The 26,287-nt window shown below is 40.6% G+C and overlaps 1 protein-coding gene across 3 annotated transcripts in view; it reads right to left on the bottom strand.

The window, feature by feature from the left end:
• Positions 1–459: 459 nt before the first annotated feature.
• The window catches only part of TMED8 (transmembrane p24 trafficking protein family member 8), a 39,981-nt gene continuing 14,153 nt past the window's right edge, over positions 460–26,287 (bottom strand). For all 3 annotated transcript variants that reach the window (XM_055304267.1, XM_055304266.1, XM_055304265.1), the window contains 5 exons: positions 14,881–14,962; positions 11,740–11,869; positions 9,814–9,940; positions 9,121–9,426; positions 460–7,680 (listed from right to left, as the gene is read on the bottom strand). In XM_055304267.1, coding sequence (XP_055160242.1) covers positions 7,463–7,680; positions 9,121–9,426; positions 9,814–9,940; positions 11,740–11,862 — 774 coding nt within the window. In that variant the 5' untranslated portion in view covers positions 11,863–11,869; positions 14,881–14,962 and the 3' untranslated portion in view covers positions 460–7,462. The remainder of the gene's footprint in view (positions 7,681–9,120; positions 9,427–9,813; positions 9,941–11,739; positions 11,870–14,880; positions 14,963–26,287) is intronic.

Genomic DNA, 26,287 nt, shown 5'->3' with positions numbered 1-26,287 from the left:
GCAGCCTTCTAAAGAGATGTCTAAGACACCTTAGGGTGTCATTTCTGAAATGAAAATAGACTGAATTAATACCACCTAGACTGTGTTCATGATTACCCTGGTATCCAACATACCAGTTCCCACTTGAACATAGGAAGCTCACTAGAAAATGAACATCATCGGAAACCAGATACTGATTAAACTCCATAATGTTCTATCTAGTGATCATCACTCTAAATCCTCCTTTTCTGCCCATGGGCCAAATCCAGTTCCCAGTTTGTAATACTCTGCCATGAATTTAAACACAGTTGAAAGAAATGTCATTAATCTCATTCTCCATTTTTCTTGTTAATTTTTCTTAAATTTTCATAATCAATATATTACAGAATAATTAATATAGGTTTATCATATAGCTTTCATCTAGGAGGAATGCAGAATGAATAAAAAATGTAACCTGTAAATCAAGTTCACTAAGAGAATTCAAACGTTTCAGGTGCATAGTGAAAAAATTTATTTAGGACAGATTTCAAAACTTGGAAGAGAAGACAAAGAATGCACAAAAGCATCACAAAACTGTTACATAATATAAAAACACAAGAACTGAGCCTTTTAAAGAACCATAGCTCATCGGTGTATCACAGCAACACATTCAGTACCACAGGGTGGTAAGAAAGGGATTTTAAAGGAAAAACCACTCAGCGGGACAAGACGACTGAATGACAATTTGGTACAGAGCTCTTAGAAATCATAGGAAATGTTGACGGCATTTCTCAGGGGACACGAAAAACAAAATGATTCCAATAAATGAATAGTGGGGCTACTTTTGTACTTGAAAGAAAAGACGGTGACACTGTTTCCCTTCTGGACCCCTTTCTGTAACATCAGCATAATGCATGACAGAGAACAATAAGGGAAGAACACCTTGGTGGTTGCCAATTGCTTAAATACTTGCCAAGAAAGCATAATCATCTTTCAATTAACTGACAGATTTCAATGCATGGCACCAAAGCAGGCCTTTCGAAATACAAGCTAAATGGCATGAAGTGGTTTAGGAAATCTGCAAGTAAAAAAAAAAAAAAAAAAAAGGAAATCTGCAAGTACCTCCCTCTACCCCAACTATCGCTACCCAAAGTCTGGCTTTCTCATAATCCATCACTCTGATTACAAAGGAACTTTCTTCTGAGAATTTCAAAATGCTTCCTGTTAGTAAAGGCAAATGGGTACGCCAGAGTGCTGGGTTACAGGATTGCTTTCTTTAGACTTTACTTGCTCTTGAACATAGCTAAATGGAAACAATTCAACTTGATTAAATGAAAACGACTTCACACATGGGACAAGAATCTCAGAAATGGATGTCAGCAGAGTTTTTGATATGGAATTTCTTAGTAAAATGTACTACTCAGGACATGAGAGAAGGAATTAAGATAATGTTTTCCAGACGATTCTTGGCCTGAACCTAAAAATCAACAACAACAATAACGAGGAACGTTTTAGACAGAGAGATATCAAACCTGAGTGAAGAAGTGAGTTCAGGAAGAGAACTCCTAAAGCTGTTCGCTTAGGGCTCTTCTGGAACCCTATATGCTAGAATATTCCAAATCTAAACTCCAGAGTTGTTCATGACCCTTTGTCCTCTGGGAGTCATTTCACATATATTATTTTACCCTTAGATAAGTACTTAAAGGGACAGAAAAGTATGGAATTGAACTAACAAGCCCAGATATCTAAATTTCTGGGGCACCCTTTCCTCAAGTTTTAGAAGGAAGAAGAGCCATGAAATTAACTCTGGTCCACGTGCCTGGGGCCTAAAAGAAATCAAAGTACATATCATGGTAATCAGATCATGGGTTCAAACTAGTGACCAGGACCACTATAATACTTTCAAAGTCAACATCTTATTTTTGGACTTAGTTTTTGAGGGAATGACAATTTGTAAATGAACCCCATCAAGGCTTTGGGCAACTGGGTTTTTCTTAGCTTAATGACAAGAGATTCAAATGGCAGGGGCTTTGTGTGGCCTTTGTGGTTCAGGCAGGAGCCATGCAACACTTCAGAGGGAACAGTGATTTCTGAAATCTGGCCACATGATACTTAGCAAAGTTTCTCTCACCCTCTGGGTCCCAAATTCTGCCCTAACCTCAGAATCTAAATAACTGGATAGATGTCAAAGGAGTGCTCACAAAGTGGTGGATTGATTAGAGCAAAGGGTGACACTGCCCATGACCAGGTACCCACTGAGCCAAAGCAGTTTTCTCCTGGGTATCTCCCCTTTTTTCCAGGAGAGCAGCCACCAGGAACCAACTCCCAGGCGGTTCTTCTAGTTCTGAGAAACACTGAGGAGCTGCAAACTCGTGTCACAATTTCATTTATAGCCAGTGACAGAATATAGCTCCCATGGATGCAGGGCTTGCTCTATTTATTACTCAAATAATTTGTGTCTTCCTCAGTATCTCATTAACATAGCCTCTTCATTCATTTGGTAAGGTTTACAAGAGTTCCAATTGATGACTGAATAGTCATACACAAGTCACCCAGTTATCCCAATGTGGGATTGTAAATCATAATTCCTCCATAGTCCAACTTTCAACCAAGGCTGACTGCTCAACTCACTGTTACTTAATTCCGGTTAATGGGGTAAACAGAGGCCTTAGATACCATGCTGCCAGTACTAAACAATATGGTAAAAAATCAAGGCATCAAAGAGAAATGGAGGGAGCCTAGTCCCTCTTAATCTCTCAGTTGCGTGGAAGTGAGGGCCTAGGGACAGGATCTTATGTGCATGAAGACTGGGACTTTGGCCATAAAGATACTCACCACAGACAGGGTTGCTGGAAAGCACCCAGCTTGTGACTGGTTTTAGACACCCATTCCCTACTTACTTCCCAAATAATCAAGCATCATGGCTCCCTGAGCACAATCCAACACACAATGAATATAATGGCTTGCTCTCTAAAGACCATAAATTCCTTAATATGCTACCGGTCACAATAAAAGGAATGAAATCACCTTCCTTCAGACAGAAATTCACTTTCAACTCTTTTCAACCACTGAGATTCTATAGGGATGGTGCTCTTCCCTTTTCCAGCAAATTCAGCTTTCCACGAGCTCTACATTTTTAGCCAGGTGGAAAGAGACTGGTTAAAGAGGTTGGTGTGGACCTTCTAGGCCCAGAAGAAATTCAAAATGGAAGCTCTTAAAAGATAGAACTGTTCCATTTCCTACTGTGTGTATGACCATCCCACAGAGATTACAGAAGACCAGGAGTCCTACACCTCACAGGGAGGTCAGCCTACAGGGCCACAGCTTGTGGCTTGGGGCCCTTCTGTGATTTTGGCCAAAAGCAAGCAAGCTCATCTCTTTCTTAGCCACAGTCAAAGCCAACAGGGGCTGCAGGGACACAGCTGTACTCCCTCCCAGCCTCATTCCAGTCTTACCACCATTTTACAAAATGGCACTAGACTCTAAGCCCCAGAGAACAGAGATGAAATGCAGCCTCAGGTCAGGGGATGATACTTAGTAGGGGAGACCTACTCAAACAGATTCCTAAAGTCACATCTGTTGGAAGAGACAGCAAAGGGCTTGGGGCTTCTCCAATAAGCATAATGAGAACCAGCAAGGCTTCTGGCTTAAAGAATAATTCCAACTAATGAAATACAGACTAAAGAACTAAGCAAAACCAGGATATGAGCAAAACCTGGGATACATTTGACAGCTTATCTCTCTTCCTCTCATTTTATTGTGTTTTTTTTCCCTTACTACCAATTTTAAAAGGCAGGCCTCCAGCTGCACAAAACTGTTTTGCTCCAGCCCTCCCTCACCTCCACATAAACAGTAATCCTTTATGTAAATGTTAGGGTCATTCAACTCCATACCTTAGAATCACATGCTTTGGGGTTACAAGGCAACTTTTTGCAGAAAAATGGTCTTAACAAATAAATATAAAGATACTTTAGGATTTGGGATTTGCCCAATTCTTTCAAAGAAGAACTGGGTAGGGCTCATCAAGATCATTTACACTCAGATATTTTCTATAACTGGTTTTACAGTGTATCTAATCCCATTGATTAATATAAGACAGAGAACTCTCAGATTTAACTCTTTCATATGCACATAATAAGGGGCAATATAATATGTACTTTTAAAAAGTCTGAGTTCTTTTCTTAAATAATAACGTTTTTTAAGTTGCATGAATTATTTTTAAAAAAGAACAATGGCTTATTTCAAGTTGTTACCTACCTCCATTATAAAGCTATCCATTGTCTGAGGACTGGGTTTTAACTTCGGAGTCCTGAGAGCAGGTCATAAAGCACGGATTAAAGTCCTTCCAAAGCAGCCTCACCATTCCCCTCCCTCTACTGAGCCAGAAGAAAGAGTGAAGCTCTGGCCTGAGGGAAGGGGAAATACAACAAGAGTTTTTGAGAGATGGAGATCAAGAAACACTTTTTTTGTATGAGGACCACCTCATAAGTAACTCATGCTGAATGAAATAAATCTGCTAAAAAACCAGGGGCCCTTTGACACAGGAGAGCTGGTATCTGTGCAGGGAACATACTCTAATTGGACACTTGCCAAAAGGAACAGAATGGGAGAATCATCTTTATTTTAATTAGCAGTTTATAATTTTAAAATCTATGTGGTAGGTATACCTAAGGGTGTTTACTATCTACTTCATTTAGGTTCTATGTTTGCTGAACATTTTTCATGGTAAAATGTTAGAAAAAATTAACACTTTAAATAGATCTTCTTTCTAAAAGCCCCAACAGAGTGGCGAAGCTAAAACAAACAAGAAATTGAAGAAGCCAGCTGCTCTGTGTAGAGAATTTCAATCTTTCTCCCACTACAAAGCGTTCTCTTCTGTTAGTATTTACTTGTGCTCTAGAGAACAGGGTGAGACAGAGGACTCTGATTTCATTGTTTGGTTCTATAAACTCAGGGAAAGATCTAGGAAAGGACTACCTCTGAGGATTTGCTGAGCTATGAATTTCTCACTGATCACATGTGCTTCCACGAGTAATATTTGGTCCCTAAAGTTCGATGATTTCAGAAATTATTAGGAAAATAGGGTATGAATTAGATAGTGAAAATATATTTTTAGCCATTTTATGCTAATGGAACAAAGAAACGCCAGTGCAGGGTGAAATGTAACAATGTCCAGGACTCCAAAGTGCCCAGACAATAAGAGGCACACAGAGGTGACAGGAACAGGGCCCTCAGGCTTCCCTGATGCATCAGAACTAGGATGCCAAAGAAAGTAGTACAGAGAGTCTCAGGGCAAAGATAAACAGAGTGCTGTCCCAGGGAGCTTGCTACATATGGCCTGACAGCTCCCTTCTATGAGAAAGCCAGGAGTTAATAATAAACAGGAAAAAAAAGCAAGGCTTGAGCTGACTGGAGAATAGCTCAGTAGAAAATTCTTTTATAAGAATTATACTCACTTAGCTAAGGTGTGATTCAACTTCGGTGCCGAAAGAGTGCTCACTCAGCTAATCTGACGCTGATGTGATGTGCAGCGAGTTTGCTCTGAGCGGCCCAAATACTCACTAAAATAATTTCTAATTTCTTACCAGTGTAATCCTCTACAAAATGCACTGAAATATAAAATCATGTAGGTAAGATGCTGCTCAGTCTACAACATCCTATCCTTACTTGGGCTTTGCTGTCAGGGAAACAGAAAGTGCAGGCTGCCTGGCCTTTTATTCCAGGACACAGATGCTACTAAAGAACTACCGTGAGGAGCCCTGGTCTTGGAGGTCCTGCTCTCATAGTGGGGAGAGGCTTGGTATGAGACACCTGCACAAGGAAGGAATGAGCCAAAGGAAATGTCATGAAGATGACTCCGCAGAGTAGGCAAAGGACTTTGAAATCCCAGAAGCACAGGATGTCCTTGACTGGCAAGTCAATTCCTCTGTACTCCATCCTGAGTGAATGGGCAGGGTCCCTCACAACCTAGAACTCCTCTCAGAAAGGGCTAGGGTAAGTTGGCATCATCCATCTCAGAAGGGCAGGATCCCTCCCAAAACATCCCAGGACTGACCTTCAGGAAGGGAACATTATCACTTCCCAACTTTTCCTAACATTATCATCTGACTCCATAGAAGAGGTGGCCTCAATGGCTCAGAGCAGACAAAAGCCTTCTAAGAAACAGATGGAAACTGTTTCAAAGGCAAAATGAAATGTGCTACAAAAATAAATAAAGTAATAAATAAATTGAATTATTCCTCAAAATTCTAAGGCGGTAACAGACTCAACACAAGGAATAAGAAACAAGGAGGTACAGACCACCGCAGTGGTCCCTTCTCTGCCTGAGGCCCTGCCCTGCTGCTCTGGCAACCCCTGATTACAGACCCCCACCCAACCCTACGGAACTCAGGGCCTCAGAGCTAATACAGTGGGAAAGGTAGCCAGAGAAATGCAAGCTTTGGCCTGGTAAAGAACAAATCCAACTCCAAAAGCTTTAAGCCCTCAATGCAAGAAACCTAAATCCAGAAACTCTGGAAGTCGATGGGTACTGAAGCAAAATTTCTAAATAACACTCTTACCTGAAAGATAAAAAAAGAGTAGTGGGGAATCTGGAGTGTTGTATTTTTTTTAACGTTCTCTCTCAGATTATACCCCTTCTCTGGTTATACAAAAAAAAAAAGTAATTCAGTAATACTTGACTTTCAAAGATGTGGATTCTGAGATCTTTCCACCTAATCCCCACCCCTTCCCCTCCGACCCCCATCACCCTTGCTACTACACAGGACATGACCTCTTGAAGCAGGAAGCAATGGAGGCAGCAACTCCCCCCAGATGTTAGACTATGTGATCACCACTACAGACTGTGTGGCTGTTCTCACTGTAAGGGCACGGACACAGACGTGGGAGAGGCAAGAGGAGGGCAAGAGGCAGAGTCGAACAATCGGGACTGCTTACACCCCCCCAAAGGCAGTGAGGGCTCCCGGCCCATGCTACAGACCATGAAGAACCGGCAGGCAGGAATATGGCAGTGGTGAGAGGCTGGACAGAGCTTTCTCCATCCAAGAGACTGGGTTCCTTCATGGACCATGTGCTGTTCCTCTTACAGCACTTTCAAAAGTGAAGAGTGGGTGCCACTAACCACATCTGCAATAAAGGCTCCGGGAGAGGTGAGAGCAGCAACTGGAATGATACCTCGTACCAAAATAAACCTACTTTTCCAAGAGAACACCCAGCTGCCCTTCAGGCTTTTGCCTGCCGGGCTCCGTCACAGAGGCATTTTGCTGGAGTCTGAAGCAAGAGGAGCATGAGTCAGGGACCACAGAACAGGGGCACTACACCACCACCTGCAGAAGCCAAGAAGGGGGAAAAGCTACGTGGGGTCAACACAGGCATGCCAGGCAGGACGTGAGGGTCAGGAGCCTCACGCTCAACTTTTCACTCTTGCCTCTCCAAAGCCAGAGGCACCAGCTGGCAGCCTGCTCCAGCCAGCAAACACCCGCCTGCCTCCTGTCCCTGTGGGCCTTCAGCTAGTGTAGTAGATGTGGAAGTAGAGAGTCTTGTTGCGGAGCAGGGAGTACGAGTTGTCAAACTTAAGCAGGTAGATGCCCTCTCCCGGGTAGTCGTGGCTGCCGGCCTGCACGTCTCGGTGGCTATCTCGCCGGTACACGGGCATGACCTCCCCATATCGCCCTCGCAGGGAGCTCCTGGAGCCTCTCTCCACATCTCCAACTGGGACAGGGTCTGTGTGAGCAAAAGGCACAGTGTTTGGATGCGACTTCAGAGACTGAATAAGTCCTACCTCACAGTCAAAGAATACACGAGGTGACGTAATGGCTCTTAGCCAGGGGGATGCTCTCGTCCTCCTACAGGGATCTGGAAGTGTCTGCGGACCTTCTGACCACCACAGTGACTAGTGAGTGATACTGGTATTTGGCACCCAAGTGTCCAGGAGCACTTGACATCAGGATAGTACTCGCTCAGCAAAGAAGCATTCCACCCGAAAGGCCAACAATGTCTCCACTGAGAAACAATGAGGCCTTATAGAGCCTACCTGTTCCAGAACTGTCTGGACATTTCTACACCCCACTGAGTGCAGAGCCCAACATGGGGCTCAGTCTCACGACCCTGAGATCATGACCGGAGCCAATATCAAGAGTCCGACACTTAACTGACTAAGCCACCCAGGAGCCCCAAGAAAAGATACTTAGAAGGGAACATTCTGACATCTTTTCATTCAGTGGGGAAAAGAAATAGCTAACAGAGGCAGGAAATACAAACACGCTGTACAGAGTGACCTAGAATTCTACTTGGCCTCCTGGAAAATAGCAAATTAAGACATGAGGTTCTCCTCCTGCCTAAATACCTGAAGATTTCCCTGCAGACTTGCTCTTCCATGAAGAAGAAAGGGACTGATTATAAGATCATATAGAAAAATCAAGATGCTTGGAACCTACTGAGAACCTTACTCTTAATATTACAAAAACAAAAACAAAAACAAAAAAAGCCTCGAGGTCATTCTGAGTAGGCACTGCAAATAACTGGAATGGAGCACAGAAATCACTTTTAAAACTACTCCGGGCATGTGGTGTGCTCTGGGCATATTTTGCAATACATACAAATATTAAATCATTATGTTGTACACTTCAAACTAATGTTATATGTCAATTATAATGCAATAAAAAAATTTTAATTAAAAAATACTGCTCTGGCATGAAGAAAGAAGTAAACAGTATTCAGCCAACTGTGACAGTCTGAAGGGGAGCACACTTAGCAAACTGTAATCACCCAGTTTGGTTCCAGACTAAAAATGGTAAATATCCCAAACTACGAGAGAAATTTAAAATAATCTCAGGTTTATATGTAATTTATATACTGCAGCATTGACCCATCCCTTTCCCTGCCCACCCATCCCTGTCCCCAAGGAGGTGTTGGACAAATAGCTAGATACTGATTAAAAAGCATAAGAAACTTTCCACCAAGGCACCAGTACCATCCCCACCAGAATGTTCTTTGAGGGTCTGACTTTGGCCTGCACCCACTCACTCAATTTAGCTTACAATGCTGAAGGGGATTCCTTGTTTTCGTTCTAAGGGAGAGAAGGACTGGTGTAACACAGGAAGTGGTCACTAGAAATTGGGCTGAGAAAAAGCAAATTCCAAATCATGTTAAAATTAAATTTACCTTCAATCTCTTCCTCCTCTTCCTCGTCTTCATCCTCATCCTCACTGGAATCACTGACCTGCACAGTTATGTCAGTGCTGGTTACAGGGGTCCAGTCAAAATAAACTCCAAAGCCAATGTCATAGTCGTCGGTGGCAAACTCCCAGCAAACACGCTTCCCCTCTGGATGCGTAGGTACCCGGATGGTCACCACCTCACCCCGCTTCACCACCAGACGGCTGTTCTTCTCTTTGCCCAGCTTGCTTTTAAATTCTTTCATCTTGGCAAAGGTCCAGATGCATGGAGGCGCCATCAGAGGGGGGGACACTGAAAGGACAGGCAGCTCACTACTGAGAAACCAAGAGGAAATGTAAAGACACCTGACATTTGGCTTAGGGTGGGTATCACAGTCAAAGACCTTCTTTCTACTTTATGGCTTCTTTCACTGCCTTTCACACGTCACCTCCTCACTTTCCTTCCATCAGTCAGCCTGCCCTTTTTTTTTTTTTTAAGATTTTTATTTATTTATTTGAGAGAGTGCACAAGCAGGGGCAGGGCAGTGGGAGACAGAGAAGCAGGCCCAAAGCCAGGCTTGATCCCAGGACCCTTGGCAGGCTCCAAATGGACTAAGCCACCCAGGCGCCCCCTGCCTGCCTTTTCTTTAAGCACCCCTTGGGAACAAAGAAATCACCCTCCTACCCCCAAAGCTCTCACCTTTCCTGTGATCCCCCAGGAGATCTGCAGATTCCAAATCAGCTGAAAGGATATCTACAGCTCCTGTGTGTTCAGATTGGATCATAACGATGTCCCCAGACCTTTGTGGAACTTGGTACTTGGCCATCTGTACAAGAACACTCTGATTAGAGCACTCGCTAGAGGGGCAGATCCCCATCAGCTCCTTCCCCATGGTGCTGCCCGCCCACCCATGCCCTCTTGCCTCCACCTTCCCAGCTCAAAGCCTGCAGTGCTAAGTTCCCTCCTCCCTTTTGCAACTCTCCACTCCAGACCCTGTATAAAATCTTTGTCCATGAACATCTTCCAACCTCGCTACAAACTTCTGCACCAATAGGGTTTCTGTGCCTTGCCTTGATCTCAGCCTGCACAGCACCTCCCTGCAGCCCCCCTTCTGGAGTGTAGCTCGACTCCAGCTCTGCCACACATTCTCCTTCTGCAACTCCCACTCACGGGTTACCTCCAGATCCCTGTCAACTGGGTCACCAAAGCACTGCAGAGAGAGAATCTGGTTTATATTCTGTCTCTGGTTCAGTCATGGCACACCTGGGATGGCCCAGGGCCACCGGTTGTCACATCCACTAACAGTGTTCTATAAATAATCACAATTTTACCTATTTAAATGTATTTCTTTTTATTTAAATGTATTTAAACAGTACATTTGCTGCCAGCCATCTAACCTGCATGAAGAGTACAAACATCACTTGAAACTTGAAGCCCTCACTAGACCATGGCAGGAGGCTTCACACGCTTTCTTATGGGTTTCTTTTTTTTTTTTTTTTAAATATTTTATTTATCTATTCATGAGAGACACAGAGAGAGAGAGAGACAATGGGGCAGAGACACACAGGCAGAGGGAGAAGCAGGCTCCATGCAGGAGCCCGATGTGGGATCCGATCCAGGGACTCCAGAATCACGTCCTGGGCCCAAGGCAGGCACTCAACCGCTGAGCCACCCGGACATCCCTCTTATGGGTTTCACATCAGACTCCTTGGATCAGTGTTCCTGTTTCTTGTTTTAATGCCATAATTTCATGCTCCTTCTCCAAGCAGTCGGTAGGCAACACAAGACATTATACCCACTGCCCACACAGGATTGCACACTACTGAGATGGCTGTCCAGTTACGAGACCAGAATTATATTTGCAAGAAAGAAAACTTTTAATTACTCCCAGACTATATCTTCATAACATCTCTGTCTGGAGAATAAGTCCTTCAGTTCTTTACCTGCATTGCTTTATGAGGTAAATGAGACTTTGGCTAACCTGCTTAAGTGAGTCTTTCCTTTTCCAGAGGGCTAAACAAAGGATTTAGTTTGCAACATAGCAGCCTAGCATTAGTAAAGTCACTAGGTCTTAGCTTCAATTTCCTCATCTGTAAACGGAACATAATGGTGCCTGTCTCAGGTTTGTTCTCAGAAGTAAATGGAGTATGATGCATAAAAATGCTTTGTAAACTATAAAGCATGATGCAAATGTAATTATAATGTTTGCACTGTCTTTACTGGCACTAATACTGTTTGATATTATAATAGATGTGTTAATGATGATACAAACAACCTATTCCTCCGTGGCAGGGAGACAGACCATGCTATCTCTACCACTTCTACAGAAACTTTATCATAAATATGGAAGAGTTCCTGTGGTAACAAGGAAACTGAAGCTAAAACATAATCCCATGGATCAAGGCTCCAAACATCCAGAGGACATGTGAGCGTTCATTTCAACACTTCATTTTTTAAATAGCTGCTAGTTCAGTGATGGGTCCTGAGGGCGATGCACATGACCATTCTCCAAATAATCAAAACTGAGATGCCCCAAGGCTTTCTAGTTCCAACGCATCTATATGCGTCTAAATCCTGGTGCCACAAACTGCTCCTTCCGAAGAGACAATGACAATGCCCCCCTACCTTGTTGAGGGCCGGGGCCTGGTCTGTAGGCAGCAATTCCTGTTCTACCAAGGCCTGAGCCTCCAAGGCACCAGCTGTTTTCCGCAGATCTTCTGGGGCATCCTCACTCACTGGAGACACCATCTGTGGCCTCTCAGAGGAAGAGAGTATGTCAATTCAAGGACTCTTAAAAAGCACAGTAGTAGTCTTGGAAAAACTTAGAAATAAAGCACAACCTTCAAGTGATACCTCCCAACCTCTGCTTTCCTCTGGCATCTAGGTTTACTGTCCCTTAGGCCTCACCTAAGCCAGAAATTAATCACCAAAACAAAGGGACTGTACACAGATTCGCAAGGCAGGCCCTCTCTGCTCATCCCAGGAGCAGCTTCTCAGCGTTTCCACTTCATGCCATCCTCCAAATCGCCCTGGGGTTTTATTACCCAGTTCACTGGGTAATAAAAGGTCAACGCTTTGTTTCCTTTTTTAAGCACACTAATCTATTATCCCAAGGACTTAAAACATAAGTATTTGAATAATTACTTTCAAAGAAGCAAGGGAATAATGCTCTTTCCTTTCCCCTGGCTTCCAGAGAGACCAGAAAGTGAGTTAGGTGCCAGGGCGGCAGTATCATACCCCAGGGCTCTTGGAAATCTATGGCCAACACAATCTGTGAAATGGATCCTTTGGAGCAGCAGTTATCAGAGTATGGTGCTTCGTTTAGACCACACCAACAGAGTGAATTCAGACCACATTCTGGTGACTACAGACTTGTGGTTTACATTTGCAGAGCAGATTATTGTTTTCTCCCCCTACACAGTAACAAGGTAGAGACATTCAAGTTTCCTTGCGATCCTGTTTGTGGAGGGATTTTTTTTTTTCCTGTTTATCTTTTTACTGAAAGTTTAAGTTTTTGGTGTCCTAGCTCCATGACAGGGCAGGGGGAAGGGGTCTCTTATTAGACTCTCTACCTTGGGCATTTCTTCCTTTCTTGGTAGTTCATAAAGTAACAGTGCATCTTAGAGTTGATGGCAACTTAAGAGTCTATGAAATATGATGTATACTTGCTTTCTGTCTGCCCCCTAGAATACAAACTCCATGAGACCAGGGACTTGGATTGTTTGTTCATCTGTGGTATCTTCATTGCCTAGAACACTGCCAGGTAAGTAGCAAGCAGGCTCTTAACAAATACCTGTTGAATGAATAAATAGTAGATGGCCCCAAAATATTTGAATAAATAAATGAATAAGTTAATTTTTGTTTGAGAGCAAAAAAGGAGTACTGGCATGTGAGAATACAGCAGTGATTCTGACCATTAGCCTGACCTTACTGTGTATGGCATCTGAAGTCATTTCTTTGCCTTTTGCAGGCTATTTTGCACAAAAACAATTCTAAACAGGACATGCAATAGCCACATAAATTTAATATTCACATTAGCACTTTATGTTCTGAAGAATCAATGAAGGGTATTTTGGGAAAGATAAGTTGCAAATTGCTTAACGCCAATGATAACCACGTAAAGGAAAAACTCCCAGCGTAAGCCTTCTGGTGTATGCTGATCCGTGGTAGGGAGGGCATCCCAAGGGAGGGAAGAGTCTGGCCAGCCCAGCTAGCCTCACTGGCAAAGAGAGAGAGTAGTGCACTTCCGGTTCTAACATATACAAAACATAAACCCTACACTTCAGGCATCATCTGGGCTGGATTTCTTTCTTCACACACCAGATACTAGAAACAAAGCTTTAAACTTAAATCTCCTTTTTTTTCTAAGAATGTTGTACATTCTTTGCTCAAAAACTTTATTTACACTTAGGAGGAAAAATTAGCTCTGTGCCAAAAGCCATCTTCCAAATATCCTTCAAATCACCATGTACAGAAAAAGGGTGATGGTAGGAAGAGGGAAAGGAGCTTCCCTCCTGGGATTTGATGAGAACAGGCATTGTCTCAAATCATCAAAGCCTTGGGGAGGCTTTGTCTTCTAAAAAGACTGTTACATAAATAACCTAGTAGCTCTAAGCATAAAACTCAAAACCCTTCTAATGCGACTTATGGGAATAAGCTTTAGAGTAGAAGAAACCTAGAGCTCTATGAACTTGGGAAATTTTTCAATTCACTGTTTTGTATTCCTTATTGTAAAAAACAAAACAAAACAAAAAAACCTTTTTGTTTCAGTAGGGCTGCTATGAGGACGACATGATATAATACATTTTAACACCTAGTATAATATTGAGCAAATAGAAATATTCTGTAAAAAGTAACTATTATCATTATTATGGAGAAAAATTCAATAAAGTATGGTTATGTATCACCAACTATATTATTATTATATTAATCGTTGTCTTCCATCATCTGAATTCTGGGGTTTTGAAAAAAGTTTTATTTCATATATAAAAGTAAGAAGAAAGAACTTCTACTTAAGAAATAACAGATCTGGGGGCGCCTGGCTGGCTCAGTCGTAGAACTTGAGACTTAATCTCAGGGTTGTGAGTTCAAGCCCACATAGGGCAGAGAATTCACTTAAAAAGTAGATAATTTTTTTAAAAAAAGAAATAACAGATTGTTTAAATATCTTGACATTCCTCTCCACCCCTAGCAATCAATTTTGTGTGGGGCATGGAGCCAACACTGGTTCTAGTGGACAGTATCATGCCACAAGCAGATCAGTTGGACTATAATATCCATTAGCTCTCCTGTATCTCCAAAATACTGCTTTTCATTAATTATTCCATTAATGTTTCATGTTTCTACTTATTCCAGAGCTCAGTACAACTCTTTCCTGTCTGCTATATGCATTCTGGTATCAATGACAGTAGGTAGATGAAATGGATGGAGCAGGAAACTAAGAATAAAACTAAACACACATTCTCTTGCAAGTCCACCTGGGATCCATGTCTAATGTATGAACATTTCAACCTGGGTTCCAGAAGACAAATGAAGATACTATACTACTTGTTACAGTTTTGTTCTCTGAGAGTAAAGAATATTTCATAACCTGAAATAGATTTGACGTTGCCCCTAACCACACCCAAGGATTGACTAATGAATGACCAAATCATCCATACTCTTCACTCCAACTTGCCCTCCCCCTTAAAGCAGATGTTCATGCCTTTCATCACTTCCTTATCTCAGAAGATAAACATCAAGGAGCCAAGCAGTTGCTGTTCCTACCTGTAAGGTGAGGAATGGGGTTCTGGATCAGAAGCAGAAGCCACTAGAGAGATGACCTTGGTGTTTTCTAGATCTTCATTCTCTAAAAAATCATGGAAAGAAAAATTCAATATTTGAGAGGGAACACAATCATAATTATCTTATAGCTTAAAAAAAATTGGCAGTTTCAACCAACTGTCTCTTTCCAAAAATATTCTGGGCATCCACTTCTGAGAGTCCAAGTGCATAAATTATTCAAGTCCTCACAGTCAAGTACTCAGACCATAATAACCCATTCATGAAAAAATATGTTCCTTTCCAAAACAAGTCCCTACAAAATTCATTCTAATTTAAGAATCACATTTTTCAGGAAGCATATGGTTAAATTTGACAAAATGTAGAGGGAAGAGTGAGATTTAGGATGAAATGAACTAGAATTCAGTGTCAAAGGATAGAGTACCACCTCTATATTCAGGAAGTTCACATCAGTAGTCAGGGGAAAGGATCTTTGTAATTTCTTTTACTTGCTCATTCACCAGTGACTTACTGGAGAACTGTTAGGTAGCTACAAGGAGTATACAGGTACATGTATATACAGTACATGTATATACAGTATACATGGCATAAAGAGAGCCATGTCCTCAGGCTCACAGCAGGCCTATGGCTGGTATTACTGCCATTGTGCAGGTAAGGACACTAAGGCACAGAGATAAGATTCAAACCCAGACAATCATGCTCCTAACCCTTAGGTGCTACTGTTTTATGGTTTATTGACCTAGCCTTTCTTTGAGCACTCAGAAAAGCATATGGTTCCGTGTATTTAGATAATCCCTGGTTTAACCTCCTCTAGTGATGAAGCCCACAAGAAACTGAAGCCCAAAGTCCACTTCCCACTACAAAATACAGCTTAAATGAAGTAAACCTCAAATACTGCAAATGTCAGAGTTTGGTAGCAACATAAAAGTGCAAACGATAGGCAAATATTGGTGATCCAACTTAAATCTAGTCTCACTTTTTTTTATATGTGAAAATATCTATTTTTCTTTTTATCAGCTCACACTCTTCTAGGTAGAAAGATCTTAGAGCTTATGCCACCCAATTTTCCTCCTCGGAAAAAACAGAAAAAATTAGTCTCTATCCTCAGTTCCTGGCACAGAATTATGAAAATCCTGATGATTTCCTAAGTGAAAAGACTACTAGGAGTATGTTTTGTTCTAACACTTGGTCTTTGACTCTGGTTCCTGACACAGACTTCCTAAATACCCCGGACCTTCCCTGGTGATAGCAGTGTCTTTGGTTCCAAAATGACTCTGGGTGGGCTCCTGGATGGGGGTTGTTCACAAGAAAGGCCAAGGCGTGATCAGACGCTTGGAATTATCAACCCCACCCCTCATTCTCTAGAGAGGGGAGAGGAGCTACAACGAAGTTAATAATTGATCATACCGATATGATAAACTTCCATAAAAATTCCCAAAGTACAGTGTTTGGAGAGTTCTAGGTTGGTTAACACATTCACATACTGGGAGGGTGACACACCCCAACCTCAATGAGACAGAAGCTCCTGCGCTCAGGACCCTCCCAGACCCTGCCCACTGTAGCTCTTCATCTGACTTTTCACCTGTATCCTTGCTCATATCCTTTCATAAACTGGTAAATGTTAGTATTTCCTTGAGTTCTCTGAGCCACTTTAGCAAACCATCAAATCCAAGGAGGAGGAGATCATGGGAACCTTCAATTTATAGGTAAGCCGGACAGCAGTTGTGGGTAACCTGGGACCTCCTACTTGAGACTGGCATCTGAAAGAGAAAAAAGAAAGAAAAGAAAGAAAAAGAAAAGAAAAGAAAAGAAAAGAAAAGAAAAGAAAAGAAAAAGAAAAAAGAAAAAAAAAGAAAAAGAAAAGAAAGAGGCCCTTTTCACCAAGAGATGAGAATACAATGTTCTTCCCTATTTTGACCTAAGTAAAATTGTCTTCCTAATAACCTCTGCTCTTCTAATCCTTCGATCCTTTGCCACAATATCCTTTCAAACATTTACAGCCTGGTATTACATTTCCTGAAAGTGCCTCCTCAGGCTAAGCATCTCCAGTTCTCTCAATCATCCCTCAGGTGACCTCTGACCATACCGGCCTCCTTTGGTTGTTCCTCTTTGTTCCAAGTAGTTTGTTTTTTAAAGATTTTATCCATTTATTTGAGAGAGAGAAAGAGATAACGACAGAGAGAGAACATGAGCTGGGGAGGAGAGGGAGAAGCAGACTCCCCGCAGAGCAAGGAACCTGACTCAGGACTTGATCTCAGGACCCCCAGATCATGACCCAAACTGAAAGCAGACACAACCAAGTGAGCCACCCAGGAGCCCCTCTTTGTTCCATCTGAAGTAAGGGGCTAAAATGGACAACTTTCTCAGATGTGTTATAATCCACCCAGAGTACACTGAGACTATAAACTCTTAATAAGGACACAATATTTCTTGATTTTTTTGTTACCTTATATTCTTTTTTCTTAAGTTTTTTAATTAAATTCCAATTAGTTAACATAGTGTTATATTAGTTTCAGGTGTACAATATAGTGATCAACCACTTTCATACATCACCCAGTGGGTATCACGACAAGTGTACCTCTTAATCCCTATCACTGATTAGCCCATCTACCCCACCCACTTCCCCTCTGGTAACCATCTGTTTGTTCTCTCTATAGTTAAGAGTCTGTTTCTTGGTTTGGGAGCTAGATTTTTTTTTAAGATTTTAAAAATTTATTCATGAGAGACAGAGAGAGAGAGAGAGAGAGAGAGAGACAGGCAGCAGGAGAAGCAGGCTCCATGCAGGGAGCCTGATGTGGGACTGGATCCCGGGAACCCAGGATCAATCACGCCCTGGGCTGAAGGCAGGCGCTAAACCACTGAGCCACCCAGGGATCCCTGGCACTAGATTTTTTTAACTGCAGATTTACCTTGTTAGCCTAAATAAGTCAATCATGACCTCCAGGGCATATAAAAATAAACTTATTCCAAGCTCACTCTCACTATGCTCTATTTTTGAAAGACTAACAGACTTTTGGAAAATAATTGACTTTTTAACTTTAATGAAGGACTTTACATGTCTATATTATTTATTTCAAATTAACTTTTTGAGGGGCACCTGGGTGGCTCAGTGATTGAGCATCTGCCTTCAGCTCAGGTTGTGATCCTAGCGTCCTGGAATCGAGTCCTGCATCGGTCTCCACACAGGGAGCCTGCTTCTCCCTCTGCCTATGTCTTTGCTTCTCTCTCTCTCTCTCTCTCTCTCTCTGTCTCTCATGAATAAATATAATCTTAAAAAAAAACCACCTACAACTCAATAGCAAAACAATCCAATAACCCAATTTAGAAATGGACTTGGGGCAGCTCAGGTGGCTCAGTGGTTTAGTGCCGCCTTCAGCCCAGGGTATGATCCTGGAGACCTGGGACTGGGTCCCGCGTTGGGCTCCCTGCGTGGGGCCTGCTTCTCCCTCTGCCTGTGTCTCTGCCTCTCTCTCTCTGTGTGTCTCTCATGAATAAATAAATAAAATCTTTAAAAAATAAAATAAAAATGGACTTAAGACTGGAATATATTTTTCTCCGAAGAAGACATCCAAATGGTCAACAAGTATATGAAAAGATGCTCAACATTAATAATCATCAGGAAATGCAAATCAAAACCACAAAAATGAGATATCAACTCACATTGCTAGGATGGCTATTGTCAAAACAACAGACAAGTATGCAAAAGATGTGTAGAATTGGAACGTTTACACTTACATGAGAATGCAAAAAGGTGTAGCCACTATGGAAAACAGTACAAAGATTCCTCAAAAAATTAAAAATAGAAATACCATATCATCTACCAATCCCATTTCTAGATAGTCATTCAAAAGAATTTAAATTGGGACACCTGGGTCAGCAGTTAAGCATCTGCCTCTGGCTCAGGGCATGATCCAGGTCCAGGATCGGGCTCCCTGCATGGAGCCTGCTTCTTCCTCTGCTTGTGTCTCTGCCTCTCTTTCTGTGTCTATCATGAATAATAACATCTTTTTTAAAAAAAGAATTTAAATCAAGATCTCAGAGATATTAGCACTCCAGTGTTTCAGTGCAGCACTAATCATAATAGCCAAGATGCAATAACAACCTAACTGTCCATTGACAGATGAATGGATAAAGAAAATGTTGGTAATACATACAATGGAATATTATAATATTTTTAAGAGAAGGAAATCCTGCAACATGTGGTAACATGGATAAATCTTGAGAACATTACACTAAGTGAAATAAGCCAGTCACAGAAAGACAAATATTGCACAATTCCACTTATATGAGGTATCTAAAATAATGAAACTCATAAAATCAGAGAGTAGAATGATGTTTGTCAGGGTATCTAAAATAAAGAAACTCATAAAATCAGAGAGTAGATTGATGTTTGTCAGGGCCTGTGGGGAAAGGGAAATGAGGAGTTGCTAATCAATGGGTATAAAGTCTAAATTATATAGGATGAATAAGTTCCAGAGATCTGCCATATAATATTGTCCCAATAATTAACAATACTGTATTGTACACACAAAAAATTAAAGGAAATATTTAGAAGGACTTCACAGAAATAAAAAGAATAAACATTAATAATAAAATGAACAAATAAAACACCATGGCTGTTCAATGCTTGCAGAGCCTGAGCCAAGAGACACAAGTCCCATCAATTTAGGAGCCTAAAGAACTCCTAACAAGTGCCTGGCCCAACACTATGTACTGAAGATGAAGCACTGAAGCAGACACAGTTCTGGCCCTCATGAAGCTTTCAGCCTAACAGGGAAGACTGCAAAGGGCCTTTATCCCACAGATGATCACAAATGTTAAGCTTAGGGGCACCTGGGTGGCTCAGTGGTTGAGTGTCTGCCTTTGGCTCAAGTCGTGATCCCGAGGTCCTGGGATCAAGACCTGCATGAGGCTTCCCACAGGAGCTTCTCCCTCTGCCTATGTCTCTGCCTCTCTCTTTGTGTCTCTCGTGAATAAATAAATAAAATATTTTTTTAAAGATTAAGCTTAAATTTAAGCTAGGAAATGACACGGTCAAATTTGTATTTTTGGGTAGTACTCTATAGCAGCTGATGGTAAGATGGATCTTACCAGACCAGATAAGAGGCCTTGGCAAAGTCCACATAAGAGACGATGAGGACCTAATAGTGATTCCTGAGACAGCATAGAAAGGACTCAATTAGAAAATCATTAGGTAGTCAAATTTGTTTTTAGGATGCCCATGCTGGCCACGGTTATCTCCCTACTAAATGTTCACAAACCATCTGTAACATATTCCAGAACTTTGCTGAGAAGCTGCATCAAGTTTAATGATCTACAGATTCTGGATTCTAATCTCTTTTCCCCTATGGATAACTGATATATATAGGTTCATTTCTAGTCCCTCACAGTCCTCAGAGATAGCACACAATTTCATATGCAGGCTCTTTCAGGACCCTGGATGTAGTAGTCATCTGTCAATCTTTTGGCTTTCAAATACTGAACTTCTTCCTGGAGGGGAATGACTTTGTAAACAGTACACAGCTGAAGTCAGAATGGAAGATCCTTCTTTTTTCCAGCCCGGGGAAATTAGGGACAAGGCACATGACCTAAAATATTCCCACCAAGAATTCGAAATAGCAGTTGCACAAAGGAAAAAGAGAATTCACCTAGTGGCAGCCAAACAGCCCTAACCAAATTGTTCTTGCTGCTTAGCCTTTCCACCAGCCTACTCCTCAGCCTTTCAACAATGTGGTGAATATCAGCAAACCTATATTCTTCTAATAATCTGTTTTTTGCTTAAGGCAGCCAAACTTAGTTTCTATTGCTTGTAACCAAGAACTCTGACCAGAAAACCTGGATAGAATTTGCTTGGATCCAAAAAATCTGAACTTTAAGTAGTTAGACATCCTATCCTCATTCTGATCATCTTTATTATTACAGCAAAGATTTAGTGATCCTTAGTATATGTCAATTATTTTCTGAGCATTTTGTAGGTATCATCTTTCTGAATCTTCACTGAATTGCAAAATCACTGAAGTTGATACTACCATTATTTCCTTTTTATCATTCTAAAAATTGAGGCCCAAGATGAACAGCAAATAGGAATAAAAGGGATATGAGTTCAGGCAGTCCAAGTCCAAAGCTAGCACTCTTATTAACTGTATTACACTGACTCTTTAAATCTTTATTGTGAAATATAATGCACATAAAGTACACAAAACTGTGCAGCTCAATAAATTACCACAAAGCATAAACCTACATAAAATACTACCTAAGCCAAGAAATAGATAATTTCTAGCACTTTATAAGCTCCACTCATGACACTCCCAATCATTATCTGCTCCTTTCCTCCATAACCATTGTCCTTACAGAATCATTTCCTTCCTTTTCTTTATAGTTGGGCCACCTAAATATGCATTCCTAAATAGTGTTACTTCATCCTGCCTGAACTCTATATAAAGAGAAATAATGCAGACTAGCTTCTTTTACTTAACATTATGTTTGAAAGATTCAACTATGTTGTGGGTAAGTTTGTTCATTTTCATTGCTGTATAATATTCCATGAATATACCATAATTTATCAATATGCCATCAATGAAATTTGGGTTCTTTCTTGTTTAAGGCTCTTATGGATAATGCTATGGATATTTTTGTTCATGTCTCTTGGTACACATGTGCATGCATTTATTTTGTATATAAACCTAGGAATGGAATGGTTGAGTCATAGAAATCTGAATGATAAACTTTAGTAGCCAATGCCAAAGTATTTTCCAAAGGGGTTGTACTGAATATGCCCTACTGCTGGTACTGAGGAACATTCCTATTACTCTGTACCCTCTCCAATACTTGGCCATATTAATAGCTTTTATTTGAGCCATTCTGATTGGTGTATGCTCATTTATTTGTGTATCACTGATGACTTCTGTTTCTTGACCATTTATAAATCCTCTTTTATAAAATGCCTGTTCAAGTCTCTTGCCTACTTTGCTGTTTGCCCTTTTTTTTTTTTTAAATCAAATGACCCTTTATTACTTTCCTTTGTAGTTCTCAGCTAGCTAGGTATTCCACTGTACTACTATTGATGTCATCTATGATGTCATAGATGGTTCCCCAACAGATGGTGCCCCATCTGTGTCCAGCAATGTCAACAAGCTCATCAAAATTGATATTTCCATTGTGCTTAATGTTCTTCTGCTTCTTTCTCTATCTTAGCAGTTCCTTGAGGCCTTTGATAATGAGGGCAGAGGCAGAAAGTACCACCTGAATCTGGGCCTGTCATGAATGGCCATTTTCACTGTAATCCTCAGACCTTTCCAATCATCAGTTTGCTTTGGCTATGTATCATCAACCTTTCTGTAAGAAAGATGCAGGACGGCAATCTTGGGAGCCAGGGCAGATATATCACCAACATCCCCATTGCTGCACCTCAGGTATATGACTTTGATCTCATTGGGGTTAAATTCAAGCAGCATGGTGAAGGCAGCTGATTAAGGACAGCCAAAGAAAGTTGTGCCTTGGCCATCTCCAAGCCATAAGCTGAAAGCCAGATTGTCTTTTTACTACTTATAAGAGTTCCGAATACAAACCTTTGTTTATTACATGTGTTACAAATACCTGCTTCTACTCTGTAATTTACCTTTTCAGTATTTTTAATAGTGTCCTTTTGTGATCCCAAGTTCTTCATTTTAACGTAGTCAAAGCGTATCACTCTTTTCCTTATTAGCCCGCCCTTTGTCTTGAGAGGTCTTCTCCTACACTGAAATCAATATATTCTCCTATACTTTCTTTTAGGAGCTTATTATATATTGCCTTTCACGTTTGTATGCAATCCAACTAGAATTGATTTTTTGTGTGTACGGTGAGATAAGGATCAAGTTTCTCGTCTTTCCCTTCTTTCCTTTCTCTTAGGATATTCAATAGTCCTAGCAACATTTGCCATTCTTTCCTCACAGCTCTACAGTACAATCTTTATTGTAAATCAAATATTTCGTTTCTAGGATTTTATTCTATTCCTAGACCTTATTAGACTATTCTGTAAGAGCTTTAAAATAAATCTTGATACCTAATAGGGCAAATCTTTCCATCTTGTTTTTACTCAAGTATTTTTATATACACTATTTATGGCCTTTCATTCCTCTACATATTTTTTAGAACTAGTTTGTCAAATTTCCATGCAAAAACCCCACCAAAACCCTGCTGGGATTTTTACTGGGATTATTTTACTTATATATCAAGTTGGGAAGAACTGACATCTTTACAATATTGAGTCTTTCGATCTAGGAATATGATCTCTTCCCATTTATTTATTCTTTCATATCTCTCCATAATTATAGGGTCCTGGCCACAGAAATGAGATGACAAAGGGGATGTCATCATTTGGAAAAGGTTGCAATAAGACATGCACACTGTGACTCTGTATGTCTCCCACCTTTGGAAGTGAGCCTATGGCAAATGTGGCTTTCCTACCAAGCGGATGGGAAAGTATAACTGGAGTGCCAAAACTAAAGGACAAAACACCACTGGGGCTGGTCAAATGAGGCAGCTAAAAATTGTATACTGCAGATTCAACCCTGTATTGCGTGAAGGAACAACACCTAAACCTTACTAAGAGGACAGGTGTTGCAACCCAGCCCTTAAGGATTTCAACAATTAATCACACAATGTATGTTCTGGTTGTCAAAAATAAAAATAAAAAAATAATAATGTATTATAATTTTCCACACAAAGACTTTGCATATATTTTGTGAGATTTATTCTTAGGTATTTGAATTTTCTTTATGGTAAATACTATTTTTATATATTTTTTAACTTCATTGCTGGTACAGGCATACTTCATTTTATTGTGCTTCACTTTATTACACTTTGCAGATATTGCATTTTTGACAAAGTTTGTGGCAACCCTGTGTCAAGCAATTCTATCAGCACCATTTTTCCAAGAGCATTTGCTCATTTTGTGTCTATGTTACATTTTGATAATTCTTGCAATGTTTCAAATTCTTTCATTATCATTATATTAGTTATGGTGATCTATGATCAGTGATTACACCTCTACTGAAAGCCCAGATGATGGTATTTTTTAGCAGTATTTTTTAACTTAAGGTATTACACTTTTTTTAGACATATTGCTATTGTACATCTAATAGACTATAAGATAGCATAACCATCACTTTTATATGTACTAAGAAACCAAAAACTTCACTTGCTTTATTGCAATATTTGCTTTATTGCAGTGATCTGGAACCAAACTCACAATATCTCATATATATATATGCTTGTATATATAAACACAATTAAATTCTGCCTATTGGCTCTATACCCAGAAATCTGGACAAACTTATTTGTTCTAATAATTTATCTGTAGATTGTTCTGGATTTTCCATGTATAGTCATCATTTGCAAACAAAAGATTTAACAGGATTCCTTTCTAATCTTCATACGTTTTCTTTTTATTGCCTGACGGTATTAGCTAGGACATCCAATAAAATGATGAATAGTAAGTGATGAAAGTGGGCATTCTTGTCTTATTTCCGATCTCAGGAGGAAAACTTTCAAATCTCACCATTAAGTTTGATACTGCTTATAGATTTTTTGTAGGTATACTTTATCCAATTAATGAAGTTTTCTTTTACCCCTACTTTGCTAAGAGTTTTATTATTTTTTTAAGATTTTATTTATTTATTCATGAGAGACACACAGAGAGAAGCAGAGACACAGGCAGAGGGAGAAGCAGGCTCCTTGCAGGGAGCCCGACATGGGACTCGATCTCGGGTCTCCAGGATCAGGCCCTGGGCCGAAGGCGGCACTAAACCGCTGAGCCACCCGGGCTGCCCCAAGAGTTTTAAATCATAAATGGAGGTTGAATTTTATCAAACACTTTCTCTTCACCTATTAAGCTGATGGTTTTTATCCACTTGCACATTAAAATGGTGATTTACAGACTTTTAAAAGGTATTAAAATGGGGCATCTGCCTTCAGCTCAGGTGATCTTAGGGCTCTGAGATAGAGCCCCATGTCTATCTCCCTGCTCAGTGGGGAGTCTGCTTTTCCCTCTCCCTCTGCCCCTCCCTCCAGCTCATGCTTCCGCGCACTCTCTTTCAAATATATAAATATATGAAATCTTAAAAATGTTAAAACTCCTTCGCATTCCTGAAAAAACTCAACTTGGTCACATATATTGCTGGATTTAGTCTGCTAACATTTTGTTCATGACCTTTTGCATCTATGGTAATGAGTGAGATGAAATTGTGATTTTCCTTTCATCTGAGATCATTCTGATTCTGCCTGAAGAATTTAGTTATTCCATAAGTGCCAGTCTGCAGGTGGCAAACCCTGTGTCTGATTGCCTGAAAATATTTTTATTTTATCTTCATTCTTAACTACTATTGTCCTGGAAAAAAAATTCTCTATTGGTATTTCTTTCAGTATTCTAAAGATGATCTAGCTTCTACTGCTCTGTGCAGAAGTCAGCTAACAATTACTATTCCTTTCAAGGCACACTCTAATTTTTTCTGGCTGCTTTTTTTCTGTTTTGGCTTTCTAGCGATTTTTTTAAAGATTTTTTTTTTTTTTTTTTAGAGAGCGAGCAAGAGCATGCACGAGTGGGGGGAAGGGCAGAAGGAGAAGGAGAGAATCTCAAGCAGACTCCCCACTGAGCGCAGAATCTGACATGGGGCTCCATCTCATGACCCTGAGATCATGACGTGAGCAGAAAATACAACTCAGACTCTTAACCAACTGAGCCACTCAGGTGCCCCATTTTTATAGCAGTTTTACCTTAATGTGTATCTACTATAGATTTCATTGTACTTCTGCTTGGGATACGTAGGGCTTCTTAAAACTGTGCATTCCATTAGCTTTGGAAAATTCATAGCTATTATCTCTCTCTCTCTCTTTTAAAGATTTTATTTATTCATGAGAGACAGAGAGAGGCAGACATAGGCAGAGGGAGAAGTAGGCTCCATGCAGCAGCCCAATGTGGGACTCAATCCTGGGACTCCAGGATCACACCCTGGGCCGAAGGCAGGCGCTCAATCGCTGAGCCACTCAGGCATCCCATAGCTATTATCTCATCAAACATTGCTTCTGTCCATTCTTGCTCTCCTCACCTTTTAGGACTCCAATTATACAAGTGTTACACCTTTTCACCATATCTTCTATATCTCTTACCTCTTTCCTGAATTTTCCACTGTTGCACTTTTACATATTTCCTTCTAGATATTTTCTTCTGATCAGTTCATTATTCTGTCTTCAGATATAGCAACTTTTTGCTAAACCTATCAACTGAGTTCTAAATTCTCATCTGTATGTTTCATTTATAGAATTTCTATTTGGTTCTATTTTTATAAATTTTAATTATTTGCCAAATATCTCAAACTTGTCTTTTATTTTGAGCATAATAAATATAATTATG

This window comes from Nyctereutes procyonoides, unplaced genomic scaffold (assembly GCF_905146905.1).
Source record: "Nyctereutes procyonoides isolate TBG_1078 unplaced genomic scaffold, NYPRO_anot_genome, whole genome shotgun sequence".
Taxonomy (NCBI): domain Eukaryota; kingdom Metazoa; phylum Chordata; class Mammalia; order Carnivora; family Canidae; genus Nyctereutes; species Nyctereutes procyonoides.
The sequence above is the reverse complement of the archived record's forward strand: the minus strand, read 5'-3'. Positions and strand labels throughout refer to the sequence as shown.